Below are 16,354 nucleotides of genomic sequence, written 5' to 3' on the forward strand. Positions count from 1 at the left end.
GCAGCTGGCTTACTTGGGTCCTGGGTAATTGAAACCGGGTCCTTTGGATTTGCAGGCAAGCAACTTAACCACTAAGCCATCTCTCCAGCCCTTGTGTCCTTTGTTTCCCTACTCCTCTTTTGTCCATACAGAATCACCAGCCAATCAGGGTACTCCTACTAAGCACAGGTCCACCTGGAAGCCCAGTGTCAGCTAGAGCTCCACAAAGCAAAAGGAAGCAGAATGTAGCAACTTACCAGGCAAACTTGTACAAAAGTATGCTTTTCAAGGAAACAGGCTCTCCCTCATTCATTTTTGCCTTCTCAGCAAAACAATGACTAGATGGTAACTGACTATGTAAAGTTTTTTTTTTTTTTTTTTTAATGTAGAAAGCCAGGTTTGGTAATGCACATCTTTTATTTATTTATTTATATTTAAAGACAGAGAGATAATATGGGCACGCCAGGGCCAGAGAGTATGGGCAGCCCAGAGCCTCTAGCCACTACAAATGCCACCGTGTGCATCTGGCTTAAGTGGGACCTGGAGAATTGAACCTGTGTGCTTAGGATTCGTAGGCATGCCCCTTAACCATTAAACCATCTCTCCAGCCCTAACTAGGTAAAGTTTACAAGTTAGTTTTCTTAAATTTAAAAACAAAAGACTTTAGCAAAAGCATTTTTATTTTGATCCCCAAAGAGAAAAAAAAAAAAAAAAAGAAAAGATGTTAAAATGCTTTAAAACATTCAGTTTTGCAAAAATTTTTGCTTGGATACAAATCAGGTCACATGCATATTGCCTCACAGAAAGGAACATCTGTAGCTCTGTTATAAACAATATAGCCACAATGAAATCATATGGAAAAGCCGCTGATGTTTTTATTTCTCTATACACAGTCATATTTTTCCTAAAACAGTTCAAACCAGTTAGAATTTTCCAAAGGGTTATAGTTTGACTAGTATAACCTTCCAAGGAAAACACAAACAAAAATAAACTGTTTCATCCTTATAATTTTCCCCAACACTAACTGTTTCAACTTAAATGTGTTCCGATTTCCCCACAAAGCCTGTCAATGAGTCTACTGAGGACACCCACACTCAGCCTTAGAATCCCAAGTGGCCCTCAAACTAATCACACAGACAGGTCAGTGCATTTTTAATTGCTAAAGCAAACTATGCCTTTTAATTATACCTTAATCATTTATTGCTGCCAATTTATTTCCAGATTGTGAGGTCATGGAAACTCACGTGGATGTGGGGACTATAGCAGGCTGGGACAGAACTTTTAAGAAAGTACCGTGTGGATGTTCCAAAGAAGTCCATCAGTCTGAGAGGCACATGGGAGCGGTTTGTTCAGGTTCAGATTTGTGGCTTTTATATTGGATTTGAGGATTTCACAGACACATCCCATGGAGGTGCCGACAAGGGCTCAGCGTTCCTTGTAATGCCTTAGTGCTTGCTTCTTCTTGTAAAGAAGGGGCCCACCGGCTGCAAATTAAGGGGGCTCATCTGGGAGCTGCTGTGGATACATTTCTCTGCCAGTAAGTGCTTAATGATTCATTTTCCTCAACAGAAATTTCGTAAGACTGGAATTCAGGGAGGGCTGTCTGGAGAATGTCTGAGAGGAAGCTTACAAGCCACTAGCCTGGTCTTTGCTAGGAAAAGTTTCCTGTGGTAGCCAGACCAGTCGACTAAAGCAAACAAAAACAGACTACAGTAATGTTTCCTCATTACCTTCCATGAGGCATTCATGATAGTGCTCCATGAAGTTTGCGTTGTCAGGTCAAGAACATTGTAAACTTTTAAAGAAGAAACCCAAAGTGGAAAACCTGAAGATGCAGTAGGCTAACAACTGGCACCGGTGGAATCAGAGAATTGTTCCAAGAAAATGCTTTGAATCAGCCAGGTTATCATAAGAAAGGGTTCCATGTGTGCATGTGTGTTTTAACTCAAGTCAACCATTTTACTGATCTACCAGGTTAACCAACCACTTTGTAGTTGCGAAGACTTAGCCAAATTGAAGCTGCACACAAAACTACACTTTTCACATGCCTTTTAAATTTATTTTTAAGGTTTTTATAATTACTGAAAATTCTCCATTTTCAGAAGATATTCTTGGAGTAAAGCAAAAATATCCTTCTTGCAAAGCCATTTTCATTCTTCCAAAGGTCTGCTGGTAAATTATTCCCACTGATCTTTCCATCTTTCTAGCCTGTACAAACACACCTAACCCATACTAAATTTCACCAGATGGCATTTTATTTCTTTAAAGTAAAGCAGCCGTGGGTTTAGACAGTTGAATTTTTAAACTTCTGTATTTACTGAAAGTGCATATGGTGCTATATGGACAAAGAAATTGTGCTGAAAGAAAAACATTTCTGCCTCAAGTATCTCATAGTCTCCCAGGAGGAAAATGTGCAGTTACATGCTGTACTTCTCACAGAATTTTATGTTATGTGGTATCACCAATGTTCTTCCCTGCTTTAAATATATATATATATCAGAACCTTTTAGTATTTGAAATTCATGTTTTAGTTTCAAATATATTGTATAAAACTCAATGAATTACCAAAGCAATCTGAGTGATTTCTAGAGGAAAAAGTGAAACATAGCCTCAGATATAAATAAAAAAATAACTTTTATATAGCAATGTAAGCAGATGTTGGTGTAGAATTTACAAGGACTAGAAGGCTATAAAACCTCCCTTGAGCCACTCATAGTTCATTTCAAGGCCAAGAACGCCCCCAAAATCTGTTTCTAATTTTACAGAAATCTTTTGAAATTTGGCACGGCATTTAAAAGTCCGTGGAAAGGGGAAAAAAAAAAAAAAAAAACCTCTTGTCCCGACTTCAGCTTCCAAGTAGGAAGACAGACTTGCTTCTTTTCAACTGTTTTCACAGCTCCAGTGACCCACGCTTTGCAGGAAGAGTCAGCTAACTTTCAGATACATCTGGAACAATGAAGGTTAGTGTGTGAAGCTTCTAACATTCCTACAGAAGGAAGGTTGGCTGGACTGTGTATGATCAGAAGGGTCTATTGTTTAGAAGGTGAGGATATGTGTGCATTTGCTTCGTGGTCTGTGTTAGGATTGGGAAATTGTTCTAAAAATACTGTAGAAACATGTGTCCTGGCTGAATTGGAAGAATTCCAGCAATTATCTCCAGATCAGTGGAAGACAATCAAAAGCTTTATGGGGAAGGAGAAGGAGGATATAAGTATAAACAAAGTCTTACCACTTCTACTACTTAGAAGGAGCTGTGCCTATGCCTAATTTTCTTTATTTTATGTAGACATGGCTAAAAATTGTGTTTGGAGTTGCTACCTCAGCCGTGCTGGCTTTACTGGTGATGTGCATTGTCTTACGTCCCTCAAGAGGTAAGAAATTTCTGACTCACTCAGTCTGCCTAGGCTAGCTTGGGAAATGTGCTAATGTGTGATAGCAAGTAGATGAACATTTCCTAAGTGCTTATTTTCCAAAGTATGGCTATTATTTCTCTTAAGACATATAAGATCACAGATGTGTTATAGAAGACCAGAAATACAGGAAAATTTAAAGACTCAGCAGGAAGAGATTTACGGCAACAGGAAAACCCCATTACCCCCAAAATGTGTGTAAAGAACAATCTTTGATGGGCTTCTAAAGGCAGTATGTTGACTTATCACTGCTTTTCATTACTAGGTTTGCCTTGTGGCAAATTTTAAAAGGAGTAAAAATTTAAAACACAAAGGAGAATCTGTGGAAGTTTTAAAGTAGTCTTTCCAAAAATTTGAGGAAGAAGTTGAGAATTCTCAAGAACAGCTATATGGATAAAAGTGAAATTGTAGTTCTAGATGCAGTAACAATGAACAGTTAAATAAAGAAGGTGAATATAGTTAAGCAGGCATTATTATAATAACAATAAATTGGATTCTTTTACAAACAGGCTTAGACCAACATTGATCTCACGTTACCAAAAACTGATGGTATGCTTTTAAACTCTGAGGCTGGTTTTCAATTTAATACTATCTATTGATAATATAGTAATATTAAATAACAATGGTTTCTTTATTAGAAAAATTCCTACCCTATCTAAGTAGAGAAACTACAACTAAAATAAAAGATACAATAATAGATCTTGTGCCTTACTGTTTTGGGAAATGGTATAAATTTATACAAACAACTTCTAAACATTTATGAGAGTTAAGATGATAAATATCTTCAGTTAAAAGTTAGCTGATCATAAAGGAAGGCTTATGGCACACCATTAACCAAATATGTTTAAGTACTGAATAATCTATTGTCTTAGAAAAGTAAAATAAACATTTAAAAAAATTCAAAATGATCATAGGATTTTCACAGAATTGGAAAATGAATACAGGCTAACAAAATGAAAAAGGTGTCCTTGTATATGTAGTTTGATTTTTTAACTTGCATTTCTACTTTCTGCTAGCACCCAAGTTTTCCTAAGCTATTTGGATGTCTGGTCCTGTTTAAAAAAATACATTTTCAAGTTCAAATTGTTTTTAAACCATACTGTCACCTCAATGGTTTGAGGACACATTTCCCTCAACCCAGTAGTTATCACATGGTAGGTGAAGTCTGATATTTTGAATCTAATTCATTAAAAAAGATCCTCTGATTTTTGCAAAAATTTAACAGTACTTGAAATTTATATTCTGCTTCCTCAAAAATAAAAGTTTTTAGAGCAAAAGTATGTGGGTTTTGTTAGGATAATGTTCCATGCCTACAAGTGTTGCACTTTGAGAATTGAATTATGTTTCTAATAAGAAATAGATTTATACATTTCAAATAATATGTAAGTATAAATATTTGTGTCTATATTTACATTTATTTGCACAGATAGATCTATGTGTAATTATGTCTAATCCCAATCTTTACTCTTTCAAGGGTTAATATGCATAGCATACTCAAAATATATTAAACTATTTATAGCATAAAGGTCCTGTGACTTTTATAACATGACTTTCTATAGATATCTCTTTTTAAAGTATATTTTGTTTTTGGGCTGGAGAGATGGCTTAGCAGCTAAGGTGTTTGCCTGAAAAGCCAAAGGACCCCAGTTAGATTCCCTAGGACCCACAAAAACCAGATTCACAAGGGGGCATATGGAGTTTGTTTGCAGTGGCTGGAGGCCCTGGAGCGCCTACTCTCTCCCTTTCTTTCTCTGCCTTTCTCTCTCTCTCTTGCAAATAAATAAATAAAAATAAAAAAAGTTTTTATTTACTTACTTATTTGAGAAAAAAGAGGAAGAGAGAGAGGGAATGTTTGCACAAATGAACTCCAGATTCATGTGCTGCCATGTAAATCTGGCTTATGTGGATCCTGGGGAATCAAACCTGGGTCCTTTGGCTTTGCAAGAAAGCACCTTAACTGCTAAGCCATCTCTCCAGCCCTCTCTGTATATTTCTATGAATAATTAATTCTCTAAGTAATTTCCTGCCAGGGTGAAATAATCAAATTAACTTTGATATTCACAATACTAATTTAGAAATAGAAAAAAATATCACAAGTAAACTTATTTATTATATTTATTTTATTTTATTTGTTTGAGACAGTGAGAAAGAAGCAGACAGAAAGAGACAGAGTATGGGTATGTCAGGATGTCCTGCCACTGCAAATGAACTCTGGACCTAGGCACCACTTTGTGCATCTGGCTTTATGTGGTTATTGGGGAATCAAACCCGGGTTATTGGGCTTTCAAGCTTAGCAAGCAAGCAAATACCTTTAACCACTGAGCCTTCTCTCCAGCCCATAAAAACTCTTGCTAGAGTAAAACCATACATTAAATAAGATAAACTTTATCACTAATTTAGTACTAATTCAGAAGTAGAAAAAATCATGACTAAAACCAAAACTACTTTTTGGTCTATATCATAAATCTTTTATGTTGAAACTCTTATTAAAATGCCACCTAGATAGACATCAAATGAAACTAGTAACTCCATACTTCCCTGAGCAGGCCCAGAGTCTGGTGTTGAAAGGGAGTTTGATGTGTCTTAGAATGACAGCCTTTCTTGGGTCTTGGATGGGACCTTAACTCAGAGGTTAGGGTGCCAAGTCCTCAGTCACACAACACTTCCACTGAGTCAGTGGCTTCCAGGTCTTGTTAATTCAAATAATGAAATCCATAGGCCATAGAGGGTAAAGTTCAGAAATATTTTCCTGGAGCTTAAGAGAAGGAAAGAAGGCAGACCTTCTATATAGCTGGGTGATCTCACAGAGTGGAAGACCATTGAAGATTACCAGCTTGGAGTTAATAAGGCTTTACTGGATGGGGGATAATCTGGTCAGGCTAGGACCCATGCCAAGTGTCCAAGCACCTTGCAGTCTTAGTCACATCCTCACATATGGTTTCCAGGAAAGGGAAACTCCTTTAGGAAAAAAAAAAGAAAGAGAGATAAGGAAGAACGAGATTGTCCTCACAGGCTAAAGGATATTTCCCACTTTTAGCCAAAAGAAAACAAAATAGTTCCCTTTCCAGGGGCCCTTCTAAACTGCCTAGTCAATTTCTATCTCCTGTTTTTTCATCAGTTTGGTGGCTTTCTCCATCTGACCTCCCTCCCTTTTTCTTATATCTTGCATCTTCCCAGTGTCTGGTGAGAAACAGATTTGAGATAACAAAGCAAAGTCTTGGAAGGGAACAAAATGGAGAATTTGGAGCCAAGTAAGTTTCTACTTAGGCTTCTTCTCACACTTCATCAGAAACCCAATTACCTCGCACTTAGCCTAAGAGTCCTTGTATTTCTAGCCCAGGATATAAGGGCCAATGTAAGAGAAGTCTTGAAAAAATTTAAGACATATTTAAGAAAGTTTCATCCATTTCATTTATTTATATTCTAATATACCTTGTCCCAGTGATTACCTATCTGATGTGCTGGTTACTGGAATTAGAAATGCATAGCATTCTCCATTTCCCTCAGAAAGGTAAACAAGGAAGAATTCCTTACCGTGTGTGCTCAAAGACAATCACTTCCCACAGGGCTAGGTGAAAGGAATAAAGTGAGGAGAGAAGAACTTTTCCTTCAAGGGACAAAGTTCCATAGAAGCAGTCTTCAGTTTAAAACAGTTTAGAGGAATTACACAAAGAATTATAGGACAAGCAGGATTATGTGGCAGTGGATGAGAATGCTCCAGCTAGATCACTTATATATGAAAATAAGGAAGAGCTTGTTTTAAAATATAAAAATATTTTATTTTTTTGTCAAAATGAATTAGTTCATTTAAATTAGCTTTATTTATATTGATTTTTAATTGTGCTTAATATTTTACATTAATTTTCTCCCCATATTGTTCTATGTACTTTTGTATTTTTTTGTAGGATATATTCTATGAACATTGTTATTTATAGAATTTTTAAAGATCTTGTTGATCTAAGCATAATGGGAGTGACTACCAGCTTAATCTATATAATTTTACTAAATTAATTTTTACTCCTCAGATAGAAATATTTTCCTTATGAATATAATAGAAATAAGAAAAATGTTGAAAATATGTATAAATTGATACAATACTGTAATAAAATATTCTCCAAAAATTATTTAGACATATGGTTTTTTCTGACAGTCATTCTAATTATATTCCTATATTCATCTGAATAGATAAGCACAACTACTGTTGATTCAAGAAGCAATAAATTGTATCCCTCCTCTGGTATGAAGATGTAGCCAGTCAGAAAGTGAAAATAAAGCTCCCCATTTCTCTTTACTTCCCTTGCTCAAGAAATTTACAGAGGTGACAAAAACTAAAGACCAGAACTGGAAAGTTCCAGATGTTCCAGAGTCCTAGTAAATTCTGAAGAGCCAGATTTAAATATGGCCATGAATTCCCGGAAGACATTAGATGTGCATTAAGATGAAGGAGCCCTCAGACCAGGGAACCACAACTCCAGCCCCTTGTCCAAGTTATCAAAGAATTAAAAACAAGCCGGGCGTGGTGGCGCACGCCTTTAATCCCAGCACTTGGGAGGCAGAGGTAGGAGGATCGCTGTGAGTTCAAGGCCACCCTGAGACTACATAGTGAATTCCAGGTCAGCCTGGGCTAGAGTGAGACCCTACCTCAAAAAACCAAAAAAAAAAAAAAAAAAAAAAAAGAATTAAAAACACAGGCTCAGATAGGGATAAATTTATGAATTAGAGAGATGTATTTTACATAGGATTAGGATGGAAAGCAAATTAAGAAAGCATGAGCCAAGAGCAAATCCCAGCCAGACTGGGGAGACAGAAAAAAACTCCCCCTTTCATAGGGAAAGAGCCCTAAGAGAGGGCTAAGGGGCAGAGAGGTAATAGCCAGAAGACTTATGCCAGTATTTTAGATACATTTATATGAATCAGACTTCCAGTGAGGATGAGCCTCATCATCACACTCAAGTGTGTAAGGGAGAGACCTGATTGGTTGGTGAGTTCAAGTCCTGACTCAGGAAAGGCCAGCTCACAGGTGTTCTGAGTCTGAGAAAGATTGAGAAGGAAGCAGGAAGCTGATGCTAAAATTGATGACTGTAGTCATTTTGGATGAAACTATATCAGACACAGGTTCTATTCCCTAGCTAACTATGTATCAGGAAAAAAGAACAAAAATACAAAATAACTATCTTACTCCTTATCTGTATCATTTCCTGGCTTCATGTTTTATGTTTTCTGAATTCCTAGGTGTTTGTAAAAGGAATTATAGGATCTGTCTGCCCTTTTCTTAAATTCTATTGAATGTAGATTATCCCACATGACAATAAAAAAAAAAAAACACAAAATAAATGCTAGCTATGTCAACAACATAACACAAGTAGTAGATATTCAAACAATGGCATTTACAACTTAATTGTCATTTTTGCCTAATACAGGCATGCACATACAATCAAAGATGAGTTTCATCAGTGTGCTGACTTCCTCCTTCTGACCACCCTCATGTTTTCTTACATCTCACATTTTCCCTGTTTCTGGTGAGAATAAGATTTGAGATGGCAAGGCAAGAAAAGAAAGCTCTTCTGTTTGGAGTATTCCACTTTTTAGTATGTTTTCCTAAATTTTGACAATAGAAACACTGTCACACAATGACATCCCTGATCCTATACCCTGAAAGAACAAATACGCCAGAAACTTTTGTGCAGGAGGCAATCTAGAAAAAAAACAGAGAAATAAAACAGAGCAAGAAGAACCCACGTCAGTGTGAAGACTCTTAGTTTCTCCCAGCCAGTGTCTCTGGTGGTTTGCAGTGAAGGAGATAGCCTCAGACTTTCCTGAAGTCCTCTTGCTTACCTTTATGCTCTTTTCTTTCTTTTGTTATTGTTGTTCTGCCCAGACATGTCTCATCCACATTTGTCTTGGCTGCCAATTGCAAAAAACCGATTTCACACACAAAAATTAGATTTCAGCTTCTTTTCAAATGCTTGTTAGAGCAGCATTGTCAGTACCAACATTTGAACAAGTCTATTTAGTCAAAAGAACAAAATTCCCTAGACTAGATGGATTGTCCACATTGCTGGAGTCTGTAAGTCCAAGATCAAGGTTCCAGTTGGTTTGTTTCTCCAGAGACTGCTCTCTGTGATGTGGAGACAGTTAGTTATATCTTCACTTGGTCTTTTCCCAGAGCATATGTATCCCTGGTGTTGCTCCTATTCTATCATATTTGAACCCTACTCCTCTGACCTCATTCAACTTTATTTCCTTAAAGGCCCTATTTCCAAATATAATCACATAGGGTTTAAACTTGTATATCAATTTATAATTTTTAAGGGAATATGATTTCATCCATAATAAGTAGTCAACAAAAGCTTTGCTGAAATAATATTTAAACTAGAATTTGAACGACAAGGAGGCCAAAACCTAATGGCAAGTTCTAAATGTAGAGGGAAATTAAGTACAAAGACTCAGGAAAAGGAAAGTTAGGAAGTTTATGGAAACAAAAAGAGAATGACAGAGCTGTGAGATCAAAATTATTTTAACAAATTAGAAAGTAAAATAGATATATGTGTGTGCATTTTCTATATATATATGCACTACAAACCATGTTATTTATTTAGATAGAATATCTTATATAAAGAATTTAGAGCCAGGCATGGTGGTGCATGCCTTGAATCCCAGTACTAAAGAAGCAGGAGTAGGAGGATGGCTCTGAGTTCTAGGCCAGCCTGAGACTACCTAGTGAATTACAGGTCAGCCTGGGCTAGACTGAGACTCTATGTTAAAAAAATAATAATAATTTAGGAGATTGCTCAGGTCATAGGTTACAGAACAGAGATTAATATTTTCTAAAAAATTATTTAGAATATATTGTTGGCAGAAATCTTGTCACTTTGTAGCTATTGTAACAACCTCAAAAATCACTTTTAATAAAATAAGATTGGTGTGAAAACAATAATCTTAAAAAGAAGTCAAGAATATGTTTGTATGATTTGAAATTTTATTAATTTGTATTAACAATTGCAGTTGGGAAACAGATTCCTCAAATGTTTTAAGCATACTTATTCACTGTTCTCTTGAAGAAAATGTGGAGAACTTTGAAAGGTGGAGGAAAGGCTTTGAAAACTCACAGATACAAAGGAGCATTTGAGTGGGGTTTAAATAAATCGCTTTTGTAAATTATATTTCTCTAATTGTCACTTAAATTCTAAAATCACAGAAGATGAATCTTGGAAAACTCTCTTTGAGGCTTGCCAACTTCTAAATAATTATAAAAATAATCCAAGTCTTTGGATGATACCGGAGAGAAGTTAACCTCTCTCCTATTTCCAAAGCAAGTTGTGCTACACCTTACACAAGGAAAGAGGCATAGATACACCTTGAGAAAAACATGTTCTTAATCTTCAGTTGAGGACATGGAATCGGGTGAAATGTATGTTTTAGAGGTGTCCATCAAAGGCTAAATGTGTGTTAATAATAATAATAATAAATTAATTAATTAATTAATAATAACAATTATTATTATTATTATTTTGGTGTTTTGAAGTAGGGTCTTGCTCTAGCCAGGCTGACCTGGAATTCACTATGTATCTTCAAGGTGGCCTCAGACTTATGGTGATTCTCCTACCTTTGCCTCCCAAATGCTGGAATTAAAGGTATGGGCCACCACACCTTATCTAAATGTTTTCTTTTCTTTTTTTTTTTTTTTTTTTTGGTCTTTTGATGTAGGGTCTCACTCTGGTCCAGGCTGACCTGGAATTAACTCTGTAGTCTCAGGGTGGCCTTGAACTCATGGCAATCCTCCTACCTCTGCCTTCTGAGTGCTGGGATAAAGGCGTGTGCCACCACACCCAGCTCTAAATGTTTTCTAAGTGTCCTTATAGTCAGAAAAATGTACTCATTTTTAAACTTTTGTGAATTGATTAAAACTGTATAGCAAAACAAAATAGCTCATTATCTTTATTAACTTTTATTTCTTCTTTTAATAATAAAATAGTAATATTGTTTAAGAACTAAATTTTTATGTAAACCCTGATTTCATATTTGTTATAAAAATTAAAGTGTTTAGTATACTTTAAAGAAACAGATTATAACAGTTGCATGTCAAAAAGAAACACATTTTTTTTAATTTATTTTTTTTTTTTTTGAAGCAGGGTCTTACTTTAGCCCAGGTTGACCTGAAACTCACTATATAGCCCCAGGCTGACCTCAAGCAACCCACGGTAATATTCATACCTCAGCTTCCTGAGTGCTGGAATTAAAGGGATGTCCCAACACATTTATGTCAACATATTAGCTATCAAAAGTTACTCAAAAAATAGGAAACTAGAATGGAGCTATGTACCTAAGATCTGGAACTGGAGCTAGGTATGTTGGCACATTTTGGTGACCCCAGAACTACAGACACCTCTGAGTCAAAAGGATCAGGATTGTGGGTTTGAGGGGTGAAGCCAGCCTGTGCTATTCAATGAGAACCTGTCTCAAAATCTAAAAAATAAAATAAAATTTAAACAAAAAGTGATTGCATGTTATTTTAAAACTTGAAACACCCTCAAAAAATGACATGCCTTCCAAAGACAGGAAAGAAACTTCCCTATTTACTCTAAAGTCCAATGTTACTTTATATTAAAGCCAACAAATAACACAAGAAGAAAAGTGAGGACCAAAATATTTTATGAATATAAATTTCAAGATTTCCAACAAAGTATAATACTAAGGCAAAGCTAGTGGTATTTTAAATGTTAAATATCAAAACCAAGTGGGATTCTACCAAGAACATAAAGTTGCTTTAAAATTTTTAAATAAATGGAATAAGCCTTTTGGGCAGAAAAAAGCATGCACAAGGTCATTAAAAGGAAAAGATATGACAAAATCCAGCTCTTGTTCATGATATAAACATTGAATAGAGCCAGAGGGAGTGGCAGATTCCTATAACACTAGTGTGGGGGATACTGGTATAGAAAATAAGACTGCAGGTTCGAAGTCAGCCTGGTCTACATGGTGAGGTACAAGTCAGCCAGGCCCACATAGAAAGATTATGTCCCAAAACATATCACAACAAGCACAGCAAAAATTTAACAATGTAATGAGATCTCTAAGTAGATTTCCTAATAGGAGAAACTCCTACTTGATATAAACATCACACTTGATGATGAAAGACCTTTCTTTCTAAGGTCGACATCAGAAGAAGATGGGCCATGAGATGTTGCAGTGGCTAACGTGATTGCTATGCATGCATAACGACCTGACTTCACATCCCAGAACCAATGTAAAAGCCAGGCATGGTACCTCATGCCAAATCCCAACACTGGGTAGCTAGAGACAGGAATATTCCAAGGGAGTGCTGGATAGCTAGTCTAGTAAAGTCTATGAGCTCTAGGTTTATAAAAAGATCCTTGGGATGGAGGGATGGCTTAGTGGATAAGTCATTTGCCTGAAAAGCGAAAGGACCAGGTTCAATTCCCCAGGACCCACATTAGCCAGATGCACAAGGGGTGCATGCATCTGGAGTTTGTTTTCAGTGGCTGGAAATGCTGGTGTGCCCATTCTTTCTCTCTCTCCCTCTTTCTCTGACAAATAAATAAATAAAATACAAAAAAAGATCCTATCTCTAAAATTAAGGTAGTGGGTAACTGAGGAGCACATTTAGCTTCAACCTCTTGAATCAACATGCACACATATACATGCACAATGACCAATATATGTGTCCACACATGTCCAAGCATTCATATACATCTACATACCAAACACTAATACAAATCATATATAACAATATTAAAAAAAACAGAAAACCATATCTATTGTCATAATTTCTCTTCAGCATTTTATTCGTATACTTAGGCAACACAAATAAATAAATTGTGTTCATATTGCAAATTCATATTGCCTCTATTGGCAAAAAGCCAAACTTGTTTATAGAAGACCTTCAGGAATTTATTACAGACCAATTAGCACAAAAAGAAAGCAAGTTTAGCAATTTTTTAGGATATAAGATCACTATGTTCATATACATTAGCAATGAAAATGCAGAAAAAATATATGAGTACATTGAAAGATACCTCATGTTTGATGATCAAAAAAACCTAATATTTTAGAATGATAACACTCTTTGATTTTTAGTAGATTAAGCCTATTCAAATTCTATACAGTTTTGATAGAAATTGATTTTGATGTTTAAATTCATAAGAAAATGTAATAGGTCCAAGAATCGCTAAGACTACATTGAAAACAAAACTAGGTAAATCATACTCTGTATTTTAAATTTACTACAAAGCTCTGCAATCAAGATTATGGCAGTAGCATAAAGGTAGATACATAAATCTGTGCAACAAAATATAGTTTAGAAATAAAGCTTTGCATTAGTGGTTTATTAATTTTTCATAAAGATATGAATTTATGACATTGAAGAACCTATCAACAAGAAGTTCTGCTGGAACAAGTATATGTCTATGAATCTATATTCTCACATCATATAAAAAAAATTGCTCAAAGTGGACCACAGATCTAAATAAAAGAGCAATGCTTTAAAACTCAACAATCTCTATGCCCTTGGATGGATTTCCTAACTATGACCAAAAGCACAAGCAATAAAACGCAAAATACATAAGTTGGAATTCTTCAAATTTTAGCACTTTGGAGCTGCCAAGGAAAACATGACAAAAGTGAAAAGACTGTCCACAAAATGAGAGAGAATATTGGCAAGTAATGTATCTGATAACCAACTGACTTCCAGAGCATTTAAGCAACTCTAACAACTCAATAGGTAATGACAAAAAAGTAAAAACCTGGAGAAAGATATAAATATATTTTGACAAAGATATGCAAATAACTAATAAGCACATAAATCATTTATTCATTACTAGATAACTGTAAACCAAAACCACCATTGAATACTAGAAATGAAATAGAAGGTGAAGTGAGTATGCATCCACCTCACATAACATTCCCTGCTCTTAGGGGTCAATAGAAATGAAGAACAGAAGACAGAAGTATAGTGGTCTATGGGATTGTCTAGTCTCAGTGTTAGAAAAGACAGTAAGGAAAGACAGAGATCAAAGATTATTCACAAACATTTGAATTACACTGGAGAGTAGGTAGTGACATTTTCGTGAAGAAATGTGAAAGAGGTGCATGGAATTTTTTATTCTTTCTATCACTCTTTCTTTCCTTCCTTCTTCCCTCCCTCCCTCCCTCACTGCCTTCTCTCCTTCTCTCCTTCTTTCCTTCCTTCCCTTCCCTTCCCTTCCCTTCCCTTCCCTTCCCTTCCCTTCCCTTCCCTTCCCTTCCCTTCCCTTCCCTTCCCTTCCCTTCCCTTCCCTTCCCTTCCCTTCCCTTCCCTTCCCTTCCCTTCCCTTCCCTTCCCTTCCCTTCCCCTTCCTTCCTTCCTTCCTTCCTTCCTTCCTTCCTTCCTTCCTTCCTTCCTTCCTTCCTTCCTTCCTTCTTTCCCTCCTTCCATTGCTATGTGTGGGGGCACTGGTGATCAAACCCAGTGCCTTATGTACACTAAGCAAGTACTTTGCTACTAAGTTATACCCTCAGATGGAATTTTTCTCTTTAGCATTGGACATACTGATTTTGAAGTACAAATAGATAAGTGTAAGTGGAAATTTAACATACAGGTCAGAGTGTAGAGAAGAAATTCAGTGAAGGATCAGATGGGGCACTAGTATTAGGGGTTGTGTTAGCCCAGGGATAGGTAAGAACGAGTGAAATGACTAAGGTGGCTTTTCCTCAGGCCTGATGCCATAGCAATAAAAAAGCCACACTACAATTTCAAATATCAGCTAGAAGATGACCTGTCAAAGGAGAAAGGGGAATAGAAATAGAGAAGGTAATTGTGAAGTCCCAAATGGGATTGTCACTGGGCATGGTGGTGCATGCCCTTAATCCCAGCACTCGGGAGGCAGAGGTAGGAGAATTGCCTTGAGTTCAAGGCCACCCTGAGACTACATAGTTAATTACGGGTCAGCCTGGGCCATAGTGATACCCTACCTCAAAAAAGCAAAACCAAAACCAAATGGGATTGTCTGTTTTTGAACACATTATATTGATCATGTCCCATGATCTTATAAAGTTTGAATTATTATGAAGAGCAATCCTAACACACAGTAGGCTACTAGCAAAGCCTGATAATTTCTTTGAATATTTTGTGATTTATTCAGTGTTGTAGGTGGACACAACCATGGAGAATCACTTTGAGAGCTAAAACTTACTACTTTCTTCAAGTAGATACTAAAAGGGTCATAAAGCTGGAAACCTCTTTCTTTAGATAAAGATAAATTTTCACATTTTATCTTATTTTACACTGTAGGAGATAATTATTCAATCCCTTGTATTCTACTTCATTCTTGCTCTTATTTTTATCCTTGGTGTATGATGTTTTACTTCAAATGTCATTTTGTGTTAAATTATAGCAGTAAAATCCCCAGCCTCTGAAATCAGAATGATTTAATTCCTGGATTGACTAAGCACTGAACATCTTACTTGACCTCTCTAATTTCTATTTCCTACCTTGAAAATGGTATCTGTAACCATATTTATTTAACGCAGAGGATTGCTATGGAGAGTTAACAGGAACATGCATGTAAAGTGTTTGCTGTTTATAAGCGCTTAGTAAATTGTAATATTTCATGTCACTGGCAGAAAAATTACATTAAGCCCATTTATTCATATTTGTCAGTTTGGGCCCACATTTGATCATAAGTAGCTAGAAAATGGTATATTTCTCACAGAATATCTCCTGCACTTTGCTCCTGTGGACTTCTCCAGAAACAAATATGGCCAGTGGGTGATTGGCATGATATGTCCTCTTAAGTAGGTTCTTTGCAGAACTAATAGAGGAATGAGGACCATGTGCCTGGCCCCCCAAAGTGCTTTCAGAGGAGTAGCCATGTAGGCTTCAATCCCATGCAAGTGTGAGATTGAGAATAAAAGGTTCCACATTTCAATGGGTGCCTATTTGCTAAAGTGTATTTTCTGTGTTTGAT

The 16,354-nt window shown here is 36.2% G+C and overlaps 1 protein-coding gene across 4 annotated transcripts in view; it reads left to right on the forward strand.

Moving 5' to 3' along the window:
* Nucleotides 1-2,808: 2,808 nt before the first annotated feature.
* The window catches only part of LOC101615398 (fibroblast activation protein alpha), a 74,928-nt gene continuing 61,382 nt past the window's right edge, over nucleotides 2,809-16,354 (forward strand). For 3 of the 4 annotated variants that reach the window (XM_045148008.1, XM_045148009.1, XR_006636832.1), the window contains exons 1-2: nucleotides 2,809-2,939; nucleotides 3,266-3,350. In XM_045148008.1, the coding sequence (XP_045003943.1) occupies nucleotides 2,934-2,939; nucleotides 3,266-3,350 (91 nt within the window). In that variant the 5' untranslated portion in view covers nucleotides 2,809-2,933. Of the gene's footprint in view, nucleotides 2,940-3,265; nucleotides 3,351-6,611; nucleotides 6,641-16,354 lie in introns of those variants that run through there. The other variant, XM_045148010.1, reaches the window with a different exon arrangement.

The sequence above is a fragment of the Jaculus jaculus genome, chromosome 4, assembly GCF_020740685.1.
Source record: "Jaculus jaculus isolate mJacJac1 chromosome 4, mJacJac1.mat.Y.cur, whole genome shotgun sequence".
Classification (NCBI taxonomy): domain Eukaryota; kingdom Metazoa; phylum Chordata; class Mammalia; order Rodentia; family Dipodidae; genus Jaculus; species Jaculus jaculus.